Source organism: Vipera ursinii, assembly GCF_947247035.1.
Source record: "Vipera ursinii genome assembly, chromosome: 2".
Lineage (NCBI taxonomy): Eukaryota > Metazoa > Chordata > Lepidosauria > Squamata > Viperidae > Vipera > Vipera ursinii.
The window spans coordinates 196,247,398-196,264,125 of NC_139513.1; the positions used below are offsets into that span (position 1 = coordinate 196,247,398).

The 16,728-nt window shown below is 46.1% G+C and overlaps 1 protein-coding gene across 1 annotated transcript in view; it reads right to left on the bottom strand.

Annotated features, from left to right (window-relative positions):
• The window catches only part of SHB (SH2 domain containing adaptor protein B), a 169,498-nt gene extending 154,103 nt beyond the window's left edge, over nt 1-15,395 (bottom strand). Inside the window, exon 1 of the mRNA XM_083355510.1 lies at nt 12,910-15,395. Within this exon, the coding sequence (XP_083211636.1) occupies nt 12,910-13,614 (705 nt within the window). The 5' untranslated portion in view covers nt 13,615-15,395. The remainder of the gene's footprint in view (nt 1-12,909) is intronic.
• Nucleotides 15,396-16,728: the final 1,333 nt, after the last annotated feature.

The window sequence follows — 16,728 nt, forward strand, 5'->3', positions numbered from 1 at the left end:
GTTTTTCTCTGCAATATGAATTTTTCCAGCATAACCACTCCCTTCCCTAAAAAGAATTGTTTCCAGTGGTTCAAAGGTGTATGACTAAGACAGCAATAAAATACTTTAACATTGATTTAATTTTCTTTCTTGGTGGCAGGGTGAAATTGCATGTGGACAGGAAATAATAAACTCAGAACTATCTGAGTACTACGTCATCTTATAATTCAAGTCTATTACATAACCTTGCATACCAAAATTTACTCCGTGTGCTACAGGGACACTCCTTCTGTACTCAGGTTCCATTAGATAGAAGAGATAAAAGGCATTAAAGTATGTTCTTGTTTACTTCCCATTCATTTAAAGGAAGATTACACACAATAGACTTTGTCCTTCATTGCCCGATGCTGGTAAGTTTGTGAAAGAAGTTTTTTTCTCAACCTACTACTCCCACCATCTTCAACAGGGGACCTTGGAGGGTGGTTTGCACAAAAGATCCCAGTACATTTTGTTTCATTCTTTCAGAATCCTTACTCTCCTGCACTGATCTCCATTTGCTTTGGAATGATGAAAATCATAGCCCAACACATTTTAATGGGTGTCAGATGGAGTTGTATAGTAGCAGTCTTATCCCAAAGAATCTGCTCTGAATTTTTGGACTATAGTTCTACAGTATGGTCATGCTGGGTGGGAACAATGTGAATTATAATCCACTACTAGATGAGCATACTGTGTAACATGAACGTGGGCTCATGACCTAGTTTTAAAGAAGCTTCTTTCTCTCAATCTGACTCTCCAATTTGTATTTCAGAAGAAATAAAAATAATCCTTTATAGCAGAGGGTCTCCAAGCATTGGGCCATCGGTCAGTACCAGTCCGTGGACTGTTAGGAACTGGGCCATACAGTTGGAGGAGAGTGGCGGGTGAGTGAGCAAAATCAAAACCTCCTCCCTGATCCATGGAAAAATTATCTTCCACGAAACTGGTTCCTGGTGCCAAAATGGTTGGGGACTGCTGCTGTAAGAAAAATTTAGCACACATTCATAAACCGAGTGTCCAAACTGAAGTAGCCTAAGGACCACTCAGGACGACAGGCTAGTTAACAACAGGTTTATTAAGAGCAAGGCAAACATAGAATAACTTGTCCGGCTTTTATAGCCGGCAGCTGGAAGCGAGGACCAATCAGAGGTGTTTATTTTGGCGCCGTGTCAAGCAGGGACCAATCCGCGCCGTCTTCTCTTGACAGCTCCGGCTTCCGCATGGTTGGTGTTTTGACAGCCGCGAGCTGTCAGTGGTTGCGCCTGCGCTGTGCGGTGGACGCTTTGACAGCTCAGGCTTCCTCATGGTCCGGAGTTTGACAGCCGCGAGCTGTCAGTGGTGGCGCCTGCGCTGTGCGGGGAACTTTGACAGCTGTCAAAGTTCCCGCGTGTTTTCCTGTCAGACGGCTCTTTAGTTTTTGTCGATGAAGTATTATTGAACTGTTTACATATATAACACACCCCTTACCCCTCCCCTGGCGCGTTCCTTCCTTCTTGGACGTTTGAACCTGCCCACTGATAGTCTTTTAGGTAGGTGGGTGGTCTTCGATTCCTGTTTGAGCGGCGAAGGGGTGGAGGCTGGTCTGGTTCTGGTTGTTCGTTTTGTTGTTCCTCTTCCTGGTTTGGGATAGGCAGCATTTCCGGTGGGAGTTGTATCCCGGTATTGTCTGGTTGCTCAGAATTGTGTGGTGGTTGTCTGGGTCTGAGCTGGTCAATATGGCGGCGTATGTTGCCATGTGCTTGCGTGGCTATAAGGTATGAGATGGGCCCCGTTTGTTTTATTACTGTCCCTTGGACCCACTTGTTTTTATCTGTGTATGATCGTGCCCATATCAATTGACCAGGGTTGAGTGTGCGGGTGGGGTGGGGGTGCTCTTTTTCTTCTGGACATGTGTCAGGGTGCAGTCTGTCGAGTCTTGTTATTAGCCGCCTCCCCCATCTTAATTCAGCCGGTGATTTGCCCGTTGTTGTGGAAGGAGTTGTGTGTTGTGCCAAGAGGAACTGGCTGAGACGCCTCTGCCAGTTCCCTTTAATGAATTTTTTCAAAGCTTCTTTTGTGGACCGTACCATAATCTCAGCCATCCCGTTCGACGATGGGTGGAACGGCGCCGACGTGACCAGCCTAATACAATTCTTCATAGCGAACATCTGAAATTCACGAGAGGTGAATTGAGGTCCGTTGTCTGAAACTATGGTGTCTGGAAGGCCGTGTGTAGCGAATATTTTTCGTAAGGCTTGAATAGTGGCTTCGGACGTTGTTTTTCTAAGGGGAGTGACTTCCAGCCATTTAGAATGGCTGTCCACTACAATTAAGAAACTTTGGCCCTGGATAGGTCCTGCATAATCTATATGTATACGTGACCAAGGGTTCCTTGTAGTTTCCCATTTATGGATTGGCGCATGGGGTGGCTCGTTCCTGGTCGCTTGACAGGTATAACACCCACCCACATACTTTTCTATTTGTTTATCTATGCCTGGCCACCACACATAACTTCTAGCCATCGCCTTCATCTTTACAATGCCTGGGTGTCCTTCATGTAAAATGTGTAATGTTTGGTCTATGTTTTTCTCTGGTATGATGACCCTATTTCCCCACAGCAGGCATCCTCTATGTGTTGAGATCTCATTTTTTCTGTTAAAATATGGTTGGAATTGGGGTTGTGGGTTTTGAGCTGGCCACCCTGTTGTGGCCCATTTGAGGACTCTGGTAAGTATTTTATCTTTAGCTGAATTACTGGCTATAATGTTTGCAGTCAAGGGGCATTCTGGGAGTTGGGAGATTGCTAAAATCTGACCGGCAGGGGCTGGGTCTGAGTCTATGTTTTGCATGGGTAGTCTGCTGAGGCAGTCAGCGTGTCCCAATTCTTTACCTGGCTTATGTATTAGTTGATAGGAATAGGCTGCTAAGAATGTTGACCATCGTAATATTCTCGGAGACAGAATTTGTGGAGTAGTTTTATTCCAGGTGAATATGCCTAACAGGGGTTTGTGATCCGTAATTATAGTAAATGGTCTTCCATACAAGTAGTCGTGAAATTTTTTGACCCCTGCTACTATCGCTAGGGCTTCCCTGTCTATTTGTGCGTAGTTTCTTTCAGCTTTGGTCAGAGTGCGTGAATAGAATGCTATGGGTCTTTGTGTACCGTCCTTGAATAAGTGACTTAACACAGCCCCTATTCCATAGGGAGAGGCATCGCAAGCGATGCATATTGGGGTGTCTTCCCTGAAAAGGGTAATAGTTGAGCTGTGACAAATAATCTTTTTTAACGATCGGAAACTATTTTCATGTTCCTTGGTCCAGGACCAAGCTGTGCCCTTGTCCAGGAGCCTATGCAGAGGTTCCGCAATGGTGGCTTTATGGGGGATGAAGGCATGGTAAAAGTTTAATAGTCCTAAAAAGGATTGAAGCTCTTGCTTATTCCTAGGGCTGGGTGCGGTTTGAATAGCCTTTAGTTTTTCAGTGGTGGGGTGAATGCCCTGGCTATCAATTTTGTACCCTAGGAATTCTGTAGATGTGACTCCAATAGAGCACTTTTCCCGCTTAAGTTTGAGGCCGGCTTCTCTGAGCCGGCTCAGCACAGCTGACAGCCTGTCAGCTAGACTAGCTTCGTTTTCCCCGGCGATGAGAACATCGTCGAAATAGGGGCAGACCCCGGGTATTCCCTTCAGGGTCTTCTCCATGATACCCTGGAATATACCCGGGGCTGCCGATATGCCGAATTGGAGCCTTTTTACTTTAAAGGCACCGCGGTGGGTGACAATAGTCTGAGCTTCCGCGGTGTCCTCAGTGACAGGCAGTTGCAAATACGCCTGCGTGAGATCAAGTTTGGCGAAAATGGCGCCAGAGCAGATGGAAGCAAATACGTCCCTTACCGCTGGCACCGGGTAAGCATGGGGGCTGAGGGCTAGGTTGATTGTCGCCTTATAGTCTGCGCACACTCTCACCTCACCATTAGGTTTGATTGGGGTGACAATAGGGGTCTCCCAGGTTCCCCCCTCTGATGGCTCAAGCACCCCAAGTCCTATGAGGCGATCTAGTTCATTTTCAATTTTTTCTTTAAGGGCAAAGGGTACCCTCCTAGCTCTTATTTTAATTGGTTGGATTGCTGGGTTTAGCTGCAAGGAAATGGGGGGACCGGTATATTTCCCTAAAGTGCCATCGAAGACGTCGGCATACTTGTCGCAAACGGCTTCCAGGCTGGGTGCTTGAATGGTATTTACCCCCGTTAAGGCGATACCTAGTGGGCCGAACCAGTTTAGCCCTATCAAGTTAGTACGGTTCCCCGACGTAACTAAAACCTCTAAGGGACCCTTGAACCCCTTGTACTGCACTACGACCTTAGCTCTCCCTACCAGAGGAATGGGGGTTTTCTGGAAATCAGCTAGATGTACCTGGGTTTGTCTCAAGGGAATTTGTTCTTGGCCTTGCTGACAGATCTCCTGGTATGTTGTTAGCGAAATTAAGGAGACTGCTGACCCTGAGTCCACTTCCATGTGGCAGGGCACCCCCTGAATTTTGACCCAGATCTTAACCTTGGAGCTTATGCTGTTTACCCTGTCAATTGTCTCTACCAGGGGCCCTGGTGGGTTTTCTCTGCTGGCCTGGGCAGCCGGCCTACCTGGGGAATTTGCCTCCACATCATTGATGTTGTCCCGGCCCTTGCTGCGGCACACCGGCTTGATGTGGCCAGTCTTCCCGCAATTGTGGCATTTCGCGTTTCTAAAGCGGCAGCTTCCTCGGGCATGATTGCCCCCGCAGCTGGCACAGGCGGCTCGTTGCTCGTAACGCGGTGGCGGCGGAGGGGGGTTCCTGGAGCTACGGCGGTCCGACGGGTCGCCTCTCCTCGGTTGCCGGCGCTCCATGCTGCGCTGCAGGGCTTCTCCATCTGTGAAATCCACCGACTCTCCGCTGTCGCTGAAGGTTGCGCTTTCTTGATAGACGGTCGCGGGGCTCTCTGGGGTCGTGTTTGCCGGCTTCTTCTTGTGGCTGTGCTCGTAAGCCATGATCTCTCTGGTCAGCTCTGCCAGGCTCATGTCGGGTTTGGAAGTTAGTTTCTTCTGTAGCCTCTCGTCCCTCAGACCGATCACCACCTGGTCTCTGATGCGGTCTTCCAGGTCGGGGAAACAGCAGTTCCGTGCGGCGTGTCGGACCCCGGCGATGAACTCGTTGGCGGGCTCGTCCGGCCGTTGTTTCTTTTGGGCGAATTGCACCCGCCAGTACAGTTCTGAACGAGCCGGCATGTAGTACTTGTTCAGCTGGTCCACCAGGTCTGCGTAGGAGACTTCTGTGATGGGCACCGGGCTGAACAACCCGACGGCTGCGTCGTACACAGGAGGTCCGCTGATGTACAGCAGAGCGGCGGCCTTTGCTCTGTCGTCAGTGATTTTACTGACGAGGAGGAATCCCTCGACCTGGCCAAGGTGTGATTGCCATCTCTCGGGATGGCGGGTGTCAAATTCCCTCACACAGCCGAAGTTTGCCATGTCGTCCGGTCCTGGGTTGCTCCGATGGAAGTTAAAACTTCCGTGACAGCTCTTGCCGGGAACTTTCTTCCTCAGCCGTGACTTCAGCTCCGAAGCGATCCCATCCTCGTCGCCAGTGAAGTAGCCTAAGGACCACTCAGGACGACAGGCTAGTTAACAACAGGTTTATTAAGAGCAAGGCAAACATAGAATAACTTGTCCGGCTTTTATAGCCGGCAGCTGGAAGCGAGGACCAATCAGAGGTGTTTATTTTGGTGCCGTGTCAAGCAGGGACCAATCCGCGCCGTCTTCTCTTGACAGCTCCGGCTTCCGCATGGTTGGTGTTTTGACAGCCGCGAGCTGTCAGTGGTTGCGCCTGCGCTGTGCGGTGGACGCTTTGACAGCTCAGGCTTCCTCATGGTCCGGAGTTTGACAGCCGCGAGCTGTCAGTGGTGGCGCCTGCGCTGTGCGGGGAACTTTGACAGCTGTCAAAGTTCCCGCGTGTTTTCCTGTCAGACGGCTCTTTAGTTTTTGTCGATGAAGTATTATTGAACTGTTTACATATATAACACACAAACTGCAACCCAAAACCCACTTATGTATTGTCAGGTGCCAGGTGGGCATGGCCTAGTGGGTGGGTGTGGCCAATTGGGTGGGCATGGCCCATTGGGTGGGCATGGCTGCAGTGGTAACGGCAGACTGGGTGAGACTAAAAAGTTCAATCAATCAATTCCAACTTTGTGAGATTTTTTCCCCGCGAGAAGTTGAAATTGATTGGTTGAACCTTTTTTTTTTTGCACACGGCGGCAGAGACCTAAAGCGAAAAGGTTTTATAAAACCCAGCTGAAGGCCTAGGACTGTCCGTGTGCCCACAGAGAGGGCATGCCATAGGTTCGCCAACAAGGGGCTAGGGGTTACCGTTGACTTGAAGTGGCACAAATGCATCTTAGAGTTCTATTTATGACTGTTGCATTTTTTCCTTATTTATGTGAATTCACTGAAAATTATATGACACTTAGCAGTGAAGTACATCAAAATGCTGTCATCATTTAACTCTACTGCTGCATGTCACTAAATGCCAAGGAACAGGCTAAAGGTGAACAAGCTGAAAATTGTCAGGTGCAAACAACTAGACCCACACTTGAAGAGTTCAATTAGTTGTTTTATTGCTCAAGACTATACACAGGAACTTCTCAGACTAATGGTTTGGAGCTGAGACTAGATAATGTTCAATAGCATTCAAGGAAGAGGGGTTGGGCTTTGCCCCCTTGTGCCCACATAGGGATTCTAGATTAAGTCCCCATTTGACTCTTCCCCCTGGCTCCTACAAAAATATATTCCCTACAGTATGTCCACACACCAGCAAGCACAACCTCAATCCCTGCTGCCCCCCCCCCATTTATTTCAACCTTGTGTCATTGATCAGTAGATTTGCAGATTGGAATTAAGCTGTTCTAAGGAAGAAAACATAACTGTGTTCTCTGTGTTCTATTCTCTGCGGAAAATATAGCTGTGCCATCTGCAAACACTTCTGCACTAAATTACTAAATTACTCAGCATTACTGAGCTGATGTAATCTGGAAACAGTTTTCCAAACCTGGGCTATATCACAACTAACCTACTGCAATGTGTTCTGTGTGAACGCTACATATTCAGAAGCTTTGGTAGAATAAGAACTAAGCTGATAAATGGTGCATGGCATCATAATACAGGTAGTCCTTGACTTACAACAGTTCATTTACTGACTATTCAAAGTTACAACAGCACTGACAAAAGTGACCACTGTTTTCCATGCTTATGATCTTTGCGGCATCCCCATGGGCACGTGATAAAAATTCAGAGGCTTGGCAACTGACTCATATTTATGATGGTTGCAGTGTCCTGGGATCATGTGATCCCCTTTTGCAACCTTTGGACAAGCAAACGGGGAAGCCAGATTCCCTTAACAACCGTGTAACTAATTTAACAACTTCAGAGATTCACTTAAGAACTGTAGCAAGAAGGGTCATAAAATGGAGCAAAACGCACTTAACAAATGTTTCACTTAGCAACAGAAATTTTGAACTCAATTGTGGTTGTAAGTCAAGAACTACCTGTACTTAAAAATATGAAGCTGTTTTCAATTTAGGAGTCAGAAAGTGTAAGAAAGAATGTGCATTTAAATACATATCAATATGTCTATCCCCTAAAAAAATAATACTTTTTTCTGCCAGCAGTCCCACATCTAATTACCATTTCCAGTGTTTATAACACAAAAAACGCAGGGTGAAGAGTTTCTGAAAACTTCAGTCCTGATAACATATGGTTAGGTAATCTGCTATGGAATTTAAAAGATATCTGAGACAGGCCAATGGAAATCTCCATGAAAATAAATAAGAGCAGTGTTGAAGACAATGGAGTAAGTACTGCAATATTTTTTTTTTACAATATCTTATTGAATAAGTCATAGCAGTCTTCTACAGAACACTAGTGTTTCTAGGGTTCAAAATCACCATTTTCGATTGACAATTCTTATTAAGGAAAATTGCTTCTCACTCTACCTATTTTTTTCCCTCTTAATATGCCAAGAACATTGAACTCACAGCTTAGGCAAGGTCTCCAAACCCTACAGGGTACAAGTTTGACACGAAAGTTACAGACCTAGAAGTGATTTCAACATTTGGTAATTATGTAAAAGTATTTCTGAGCAAAGAAGGTTTTTTTTTCTATTTATGCCTCCAGCATTCGCTTGCTCTGATACTGCCTTTTTGCACTGAAAAGCTCAGAAGTGTAAATATGTTGCAACTGTTAATAGCCCTTTAAACTTTGATCTCTGTCTTACCTCTGTGAATTTTCCCCCCTTCTCCTATTTCCATGTATTTCTATCAGTCTTATCACCATCTGTTTCTCTGCACTTTATTTATCTCATATTCTGGATATAATTAAGGAACTATGTACACAGTCCACACACTTACATCTACCTGAATCTTTCTGAAAAACCTAAGAGCCTAAATGTTCTTTGTTCTTAAAAAAACACATGATGGAAAATGGCAGCTGCCTCTTCCAAATGACTCCAATTGATCCCTTTAAAAAAAGTCTCACATGGCTGAGAAGAGACCAATTTCCAACTGCTTATTAGAAACCAGAGAAATCAAAACCAGAATTACCTTGGACCATCACCTCATTCTAAATAAAACAGATTAACACACGCATCGTCTTTCAGAGTGTCTATGTACCAGTCTTGATCAAAAGTGAAATATCAGTACTGTCTCAGATAACTGTCTCCATTGCTTTTGAGAACCACAATTCAGAGACTTACACAATTATCATCCCTTGTACTAGGCCCCACTGGGATTATATGACAAGTTTCCCCCCACACACACACAAAGAATAGGGGTCTTGATAAGTTGATGGTACAGTCTCCTGTTTTTTCAGGTGGTGCTATACAGAATTCAATGGAAGCATATCAGGAATTAGTTCATAATGGTTTCCCAAAAGAAAAATAAGCATAAATAAAAGACAACTTGTTCATCTGCTCTAATATATCCTTTGCAGTAGGCAGCTGTAGAAGAGGGTTGTTTGGAAACCCAGTGGTCACATATGAGTGACTAGTAAGAAACAAAACAAGACAATACCAATGCAGGAACAGAAGGAAGAGTTATACTTATGGCAATATTTCATTCAGCTCAATTATTTATTTTGGATACTCATACAATCTGCTGATCTCATTCATTTAGATATGTAATTTCAAGCAAGACCACAACAAAAGTATTTCATGCATCCAGATCCAAACAATTTTTTGCCCCGTTAAATAGAGGAGAGGAGGATCATTTTTACACATGACGTCTATATTTAGAAGTTGGATTAAAAAAGCAAAGGAGCAATCTGCACTAAGATACTGGACTGTCAAGACGGCTAATGGGATGTAGAGGTTAAAAGTGTTGTTAGGAGATCCAGGTTCAGGATCACCTTCAATCATTAAAGCTCATTGAGTGACCTTGAATTACTTCCTCTCTGGAGTATTCCAGCCCAAATTACCTTACAGGTTAGGCTTTGGGGCAAAATAATTGGGGAAGGGAGTACTATGCACTTAAGATACTGGAAGAAAAGCTGAAGATAAATCTACCAAGTAAATAAAAACTAAATACCTTAAAAACATTAGCTGTACCAGAACATCTAACGTAACGTGTAACATAGTTATGGCTTTCAGACAGAGTCATGGGTAAATGGTGAGGAATTTTGCTCTAATTTTCTGAAAATGGAAAAATGTGAAATGGTGGTTGATGTTTTCTGAATCTGACAATTGAAAAAAGACTGAATGAGGAGCTGAAAGTATTATTGTAATGTTAAGCAGGGGCAAGGATAATGAGCTTGTCATCATCATCATCATTTTAGCCATTGTCTATCCACGGCAGGATGGCCTCTTCTGCATGTTTCCAACCAATAGGGTCCTGAGCTTTCTCTTGCAAATTGGGCCCGCAAGTGGCTTCTTTAACTATCTTCTCTTTCTTTAACTGTATTTTTCCTCTTTTTTTTCTTTCTTTTCTTTATATACGTCTGTATTTGTCTTTTAGCTATGTAAAAACTTTTAATAAACACTAATTGAAAAGAATTCTTCTCATTTTCTGTAGTCTTAAGTTAAAATTAAATTAAAAATAAAATTACATTTGTACTTGTTACAGTGCCACTCATAAGAGAGCCCAATATAGAGGGCTTCTCTTGCTCAACAGGTTGACCAGCGGCTGGAAAGAACAGAGCACAAGTCAAAGAACCTTTTCCAAAATCCTCAGGGCAACTCTGCAGTAACCCATAGCAGACATGCAGCAACAATGCCTCTCCATTTGGGCCTATGTGGAAAGTGTTCCCCTGAAGGCAGAATGACTTTTTGTAGAAATAAATGTTGTAAAAGAATGGATATGCAGAGGTCTTGGCTTAAAACTGTTCTTTGAATTTTGGTCAAGCAGTGATGAAATCTGCCTTCATTTCAGGATTATCTGCAAGATGATCTTCTCCAAATATATATATATTTGTTCTAACATGGAGCTTCATGGATATGTATACATATATATGTATGTATATGCTAATTTTGAAATGTTTTGGATATTGTATTGTAACATATTACATATAAAAGTTACAGTTAAGATCCAATGGATTAAAACATATTTTTACTTTTCAAAAAAACTGCTGACACAAGCATTTTATATAAAAAATTAAAAACCATGCAACAGCAGTTTGACTGCAAATGTTTGAACGCTTGCTCCTTTAAAAAAAGCCCCTTTACATAGCATCCACAGTGACTCAAGCACTCATATGACTCAGGTTATTGCAGTATAAACAAGCCCTGTTTCCCTAGTGCTTTATCTGAGGGATTAAAGTTTCTTTTCTCTTTTCGAGATCTGAAAATACAACCACTATCTGTTGCGTACTCTTACCACAATTGCAACAAGTCATGTGGACACTCAGCTGGCCAGATATAAAGCAGCTGAGTCACCAAGCAATTTGTTCTTATATACCAGAAAACCCTAAAAATGTGAATGGTGCCTACTTGTAATATTTCAGATAGGGAATTAGGGTCCCAGCACTTCACAGGATATGAGAACGGATAGAAAGTTCTAAAACCAAGCATAACCAATTGTAACTGGCTTGTCTAAAGACAGCACAGCAAGATAGAGTGCGTCCATCAAAAGAAGAGAAGCAGCTATAATGTCTAAAATGTCTGAAGTTTGGTTCAAGAGTTCACCTACTGCCTCTCAGAAGATGCCTCTTAGAAGCATTGTTATTTCCCCAGCAAAAAGAGAGAAAAAAATACTTGAAAGTATTCTCTTCTATGAGGAACAAATGAAGAGAGCATCCATATGAGAAAGAAGACTTTTTCAATAGACCCATATTGACATCTCACAATTTATTAGTTCAGGCAACAGTATAATGCATATTAAAGGAGAAAACGTGAGGCCAGAAAATTAGATTTAACCAATGGTTCTCCAATAAGAAATAGGTTCATATTCAGGCTCTGTAAGTATAGCACAAACCTCCGTGTAACCACAGTTGACAAAGATCACTCATACATGCACATTTTTTTCTAGACAGAAGTAGATCCAGCATAGCAGATTTGCTTAGGAAGACCTCCTGATCCAGCCACTGTCTCTTGACATAACTTATACAACAATGGGGATGTGAATACTGTGGGATAAGCCCGTACTTAGCAGCATGCCCTCCACTCCTTGAATACAATAAGGGCAAAGTCCAAATGAACACATACACACAAACACTTTTCAGGAGTCCACATCTCCACCAAGAAAGGGACTGTTGTTGGCTCCCTCATGCAGTTTTGCATACAAAAGGCACAGTTGATTCAAGCAATTACCAATTCTGCCATAGCTGGCCCTAACTAGTTCACAGCCTATTCTCCATCTGTCTTTCTCATCCAGTGTGCTGAAACTTATCACTAGGGTAGTCTTTCCTAGCTTACTGCCTATCAAACCAAATATGCATACTCTAGAGCAGAGGTCCCCAACCTTTTGGGCACCAGGGACCAGTTCCGTGGAGAGAGGTTTTTTCGCGGACCGGAGGGTGAGTGGTTTTGTGTGCTGCCTGCATCTCACGGATGGGGCTTGGCTTGTTTGTGTGGACCAGTTGCTGGCATGCCACAGCCCGGTACTGGTCCACAGAGCGGGGGTTGGGGACCCGTTCTAGAGTTTAGGTTAAATTCTTAAGTCCAAATATTTCATTTTTGAGTCATTATTGACTCCTGATGATTGCCTGAACAAGTCCCTGCTGTTTTCTTTGCAAGAATTTTAAATGTAATTTGCCATTGCCTGCTTCTTGGGGCTGAGCGTGTGTGAGAGACTGGCCCAAGATAATCCAGCTGTCTGTCTGTCTGTCTGTTTAAGGCAGGACTAGAACTCAGATTTCCCGAAGTCCAGTCTGATGCCTTAACCATTACAACTAACTGGCTATCACATAGATATGCCAAAAAAATTAATGGGGAGGGGGAAGGGTTCTCAACTAAGCGTAAAACAGATTTAATGTCACAGAAAGAACTTTCACAGCACTTTTAGAATAATGCTCCTGAACAGCAGTTCGCTCATCCAGACACTAAATAAAAGGCTGCATTATAAACACTTCAGCGGAGAGATGTGACAGTCTGAACGCGAAGATCAGGCAAGTGTGAATCAGCCACTTAACGTAAGCAAAATACCACGAAGTTTCCTAGGGTTCTCAAATATAATTAAAAGTTCAGGCAGCCGAGCATTAATCAACAATTGCACCGCCATCCAGTGCGTGGGCTGAAATCCTCCTCCCTTATGCCTCCGAGAACGAACCTCGGAGGTGGCAAAATCAGCAAGTTCGCCCTGCACGTGAGAACCAGACAGAAAAAAGGCTGTCCTTCCCTTACCCCGTTTTCAAACACGGGAGTAGGTGGTAGAGGAGGGGGGGGGTGGTCACTTACTTTCTCCTTCTTGGTTAAAGAGACGCTGCCGCCGCCGCCTTCCCCTCCTTGTTCGCTACACTTGTTGAGCTTCTTCTGTCCGGCTCCGCCAATTCCCGGCGGGCTCCAGGTGACGGGAACGCCGCTGCCGCCCTTACCACCTTCGCCGCTTTCTATTTTGATTAGCCGGTGCTTGGGGGAAATGTACTTGACCGACGCGGAGTCGGGCGGGGTGGCAGCCCGGCGTTCGCTCTGGCTGCGGAAGAGCTGAGGCGAAGCCGAGGCCGTCGAGGGGGTGGAGGCGGAGGCGGCGGCGCTGCTCCCGCCGCTGCCTCCTCCGCCGCCGCCGCCGCAGCAGGACGAGGACGAGAAGGGCTTGGGACCGGCCGACTCCACCAGCAGCTCCTCCGGCGCGCAATACTCGGCGCGGCAGAGCGCCCTCAGTTTGCGCAGCGACGAGCCCGGCCCGCTGTAAGGGTCCTCGAAGTCGCGCTCCTTTTGCGCGCGGTAGGCGCGAAGCAGGTCGCTGGTGTCGTGGCGGGGGAAGCAGGGCGACGTGTGGTGGTGGTGGTGGTGATGATGATGGTGGTTGTGGTTGTGATGCCCTCCGCCGCCCGCTCCCGCCGTGCCGTTCCGTTTGTCCCGATAGTCCGGCCGGGGCGGTTGCGGAGGGCTCTTGGTCTTGTTATTGCCCAGGCTAAAGTACTTGTTCAGCCATTTGGCCATGACGGCACCCTGCCTCCTAAAGCACGCCGCCCGCGCCCATGGAGACCGAAGAACCGGGCGCCCCCGCTTCACGGCTCCACGCCTTGGCGTCCCTCCGGCTCGGGCGGCTGTTCCTGCAGCTCCCGTCCCTCCATGGGAGCCGCTTCTTCGCTTCAGCCCTCCGTTTCCCGGCCCCGCCAGAAACTTTTGCCCGGCAGATGCCTTCGCACCCTTCCCGGCGAGGACTGAGAAAGCCCCCCCCCCCCCCGACCTCGCTCCGGGCTGGGCTGGGCTCGCCTCTTCTCTCGCCTCAAAGGCGCCGCTTGCCTGCCTTCCCTGAACTTTGCCGAGTTGCCCGCAGGACCTGACGCACGCAGGGCTGGGGCTGCGGCGGCTCCTCCTCCGACGCCTTTCGGCTCCTCCCCGGCGCCCCTGCCCGGACGGCCGTACCCGGCGCCTGAAAAAGACTCCCCGTCCGCGGTGGTGGCGGCTGCTGCCTAGCGCGTCCGCTCGCGCTGGTTCTCGGCTCCTGCCCGCTCGCCCGCCGAAGGCAGCTGGGCCCTACGCTCGGCACGCACCGGTGGGGAGGGGCCTGCGCGCCGAGATGTCCCCGCCCCTCTTCTCCGCGGTGAGAGCGAGGAGGGCGGCTGCGCTTTCCTCCTCCTGGCAGGCCGTCGGCTTCCTTGCCGTTGGAAAGCGAGGAGTTTCCACGCTCCGACCAGAGGACGCGGCTGTCTGGTTGCGCTTGTGAGAGGCCCCCCAGGGACTCCCGACCGCCTCCCACGGCGGAGGGTCGTGGAGGAGATGCTCCCCGCCCGAAGGCCAATCTGTGGTGGCGAAGTTGGTTTGCGCGATTATCTTTTCCAGCCTTCGGTTGTCGTTGTGTGCACGCGAAGGGCGGTCCTGCAGTTGGAGGAGCACCTGTAACCAGGATCAGATTTTTAATCCAGGGGCTGATGAACCTGCTGGAATGTGGATGCCACAAACCCAGTCACGTACTAAAATGTTTGCTCCGTATAGTTGTCGGTTTATTAGCGAACGAGGCGTCTGCCTTAAACTACACTTTCAGGTCTTCAGTCCAGAATAATATTTTTTCCAGAATTGGAACATGTTTGCTCATGTTCAACCTTTTGCTGTTTCAGGATCATAGTAACAGGTGCTGCTTTATTCCTTCACATTAATTCCTCCTCTTCGTTTCCGCTTCTTTCCTGCTATTGCGTGGTTGATTTCTGGGCTTTGCAGACAGAAATCAGCACACCTTGAAATTAGCAAGGTGAGAACGACACCTGCTAGGAAATAAGATTTGCAGGACTGAACTGCTGTCTGGCATACCTTTATTATATTTGTACACATTCTTTAGCCAGATGTACGAAAATAGACTTTCAAGACCTTCAAATCGCTTAATTAAAGGAATGAAGAGAGAATCTAAAAAGACAAATCACTACTTAAAGGCATTTAAGTCCACATGGCCAAAATGTCAACTTTTAGCTCCACTACTGCTTTAGCCCAGTCAGCTTCTCATTGATCTACCTCCAGTCTGTAAAATGGGAATGCAGGCTAGTTATAGAAAAGATTGTGGTGACCAGTGCTCTTCACAATGAAGTCTTATCTCCATTTTCTGTGCAGACAAAGGCTGCGCTATCCACTGAACCAATTGCACGGCCTGAAATGCCAGGTGCCAAGGACTTCTACCACAGCAGCGTGGAACTCCTGCATGGAAAGATACAGTGCCCTTTTGGAGAATTTTTTTTTTACTTTTTATACTATGTTTTTATTGCTAGTTAGCTACCTATAGCAAGTAGGCGGCCAAATAAATTGAATGAATGAATAGCAGGCTAGTGTGAATTTGTATGTTGCTAGTGGGGTTCCCACCTTGAATAAATCAGGATGTTGATTTGGTTTTATTATTTATTAACTTTATAGGCCACTCATCTTCCTATGGAAGCAACTCTGGCTTTGGTTTCATGCAACATTTGAACGTGTGGTTGATAGCTTTTTTTTTTTTTTGCTGTTCCTAGATTTATACTGTGCCTTTCATTCTGGAGATTAAGGCACGTATAGGACACTTTTTTCCCTTCCACAACAACAACCTTATGAAGTAGGCTGGTCTGAGAAAGGGGGGAAATGGCCCAAAGTCACTCACTGAACTTTCTACTCTAGAGCTTTTTCAGTAATCCATTATTAAAGCAAATTAGTGATAACAAAGGGAATCTAGAGATTCCACTCATGCAGATGCAAGCTGTAAAAGTGAAAGAGATAAAGAAATGTGCTGCACCAGCAGGAGATTTTAGCACTTTAAGTCTTATCAGAAATTGGCAGCCAGCAAAATCTTCTACAATGAAGGTAGCTGTTTTATAGGAAGGTAGAGTTCTGTCTATTTAGCCCATCCATTTTTTTTAAAAAAATTAGCATGGCAGAAGAGAAATCAGCAAACAACAAAACCTGCTGCACATCTACCTATTACTCAATAGCATTTGTAAAGCAGGAAGGAGCAGGAAATATGTAAATGCATAATTGACACCTGCCCACTTCTCTGTGATCCCGTTTGCAGCTCCCTATACTTAACCAGAGACTTTTTTATGTTCAGCAGAAAAACTGGAATGCATCTGGTGGGCATGGCTAATCGGTTCTCAAAATGACACGACACTTTTAATACACAGCAGTTTACGGGGTTTCAGTGAGTTATTTTCATATCTGCATATTTCTAATAGATGCTTGTTCCTCTGTTGTTCAGGTTCACATGTACTGTCTTAACTATCTATCTCAAATGCAGTATGCTATAGGTAAAGGTAAAGGTTCCCCCGCACATGCGTGCTAGTCGTTTCCGACTCTAGGGGCCAGTGCTCATCTCCGTTTCAAAGCCAAAGAGCCAGCGCTTGTCCGAGCACGTCTCTGTGGTCATGTGGCCAGCATTACTAGACGCCAGAGGTGCACGGAACGCTGTTACCTTCCCACCATAGTGGTCCCTATTTTTCTACTTGCATTTTTACGTGCTTTCGAACTGCTAGGTTGGCAGAAGCTGGGACGAGTAACAGGCGCTCACTCTGTTATGCGGCACTCGGGATTCGACCCGCCAAACTGCCGACCTTCTGATCGACAAGCTCAGCGTCCTAGCCCACTGAGCCACCGCGTCCC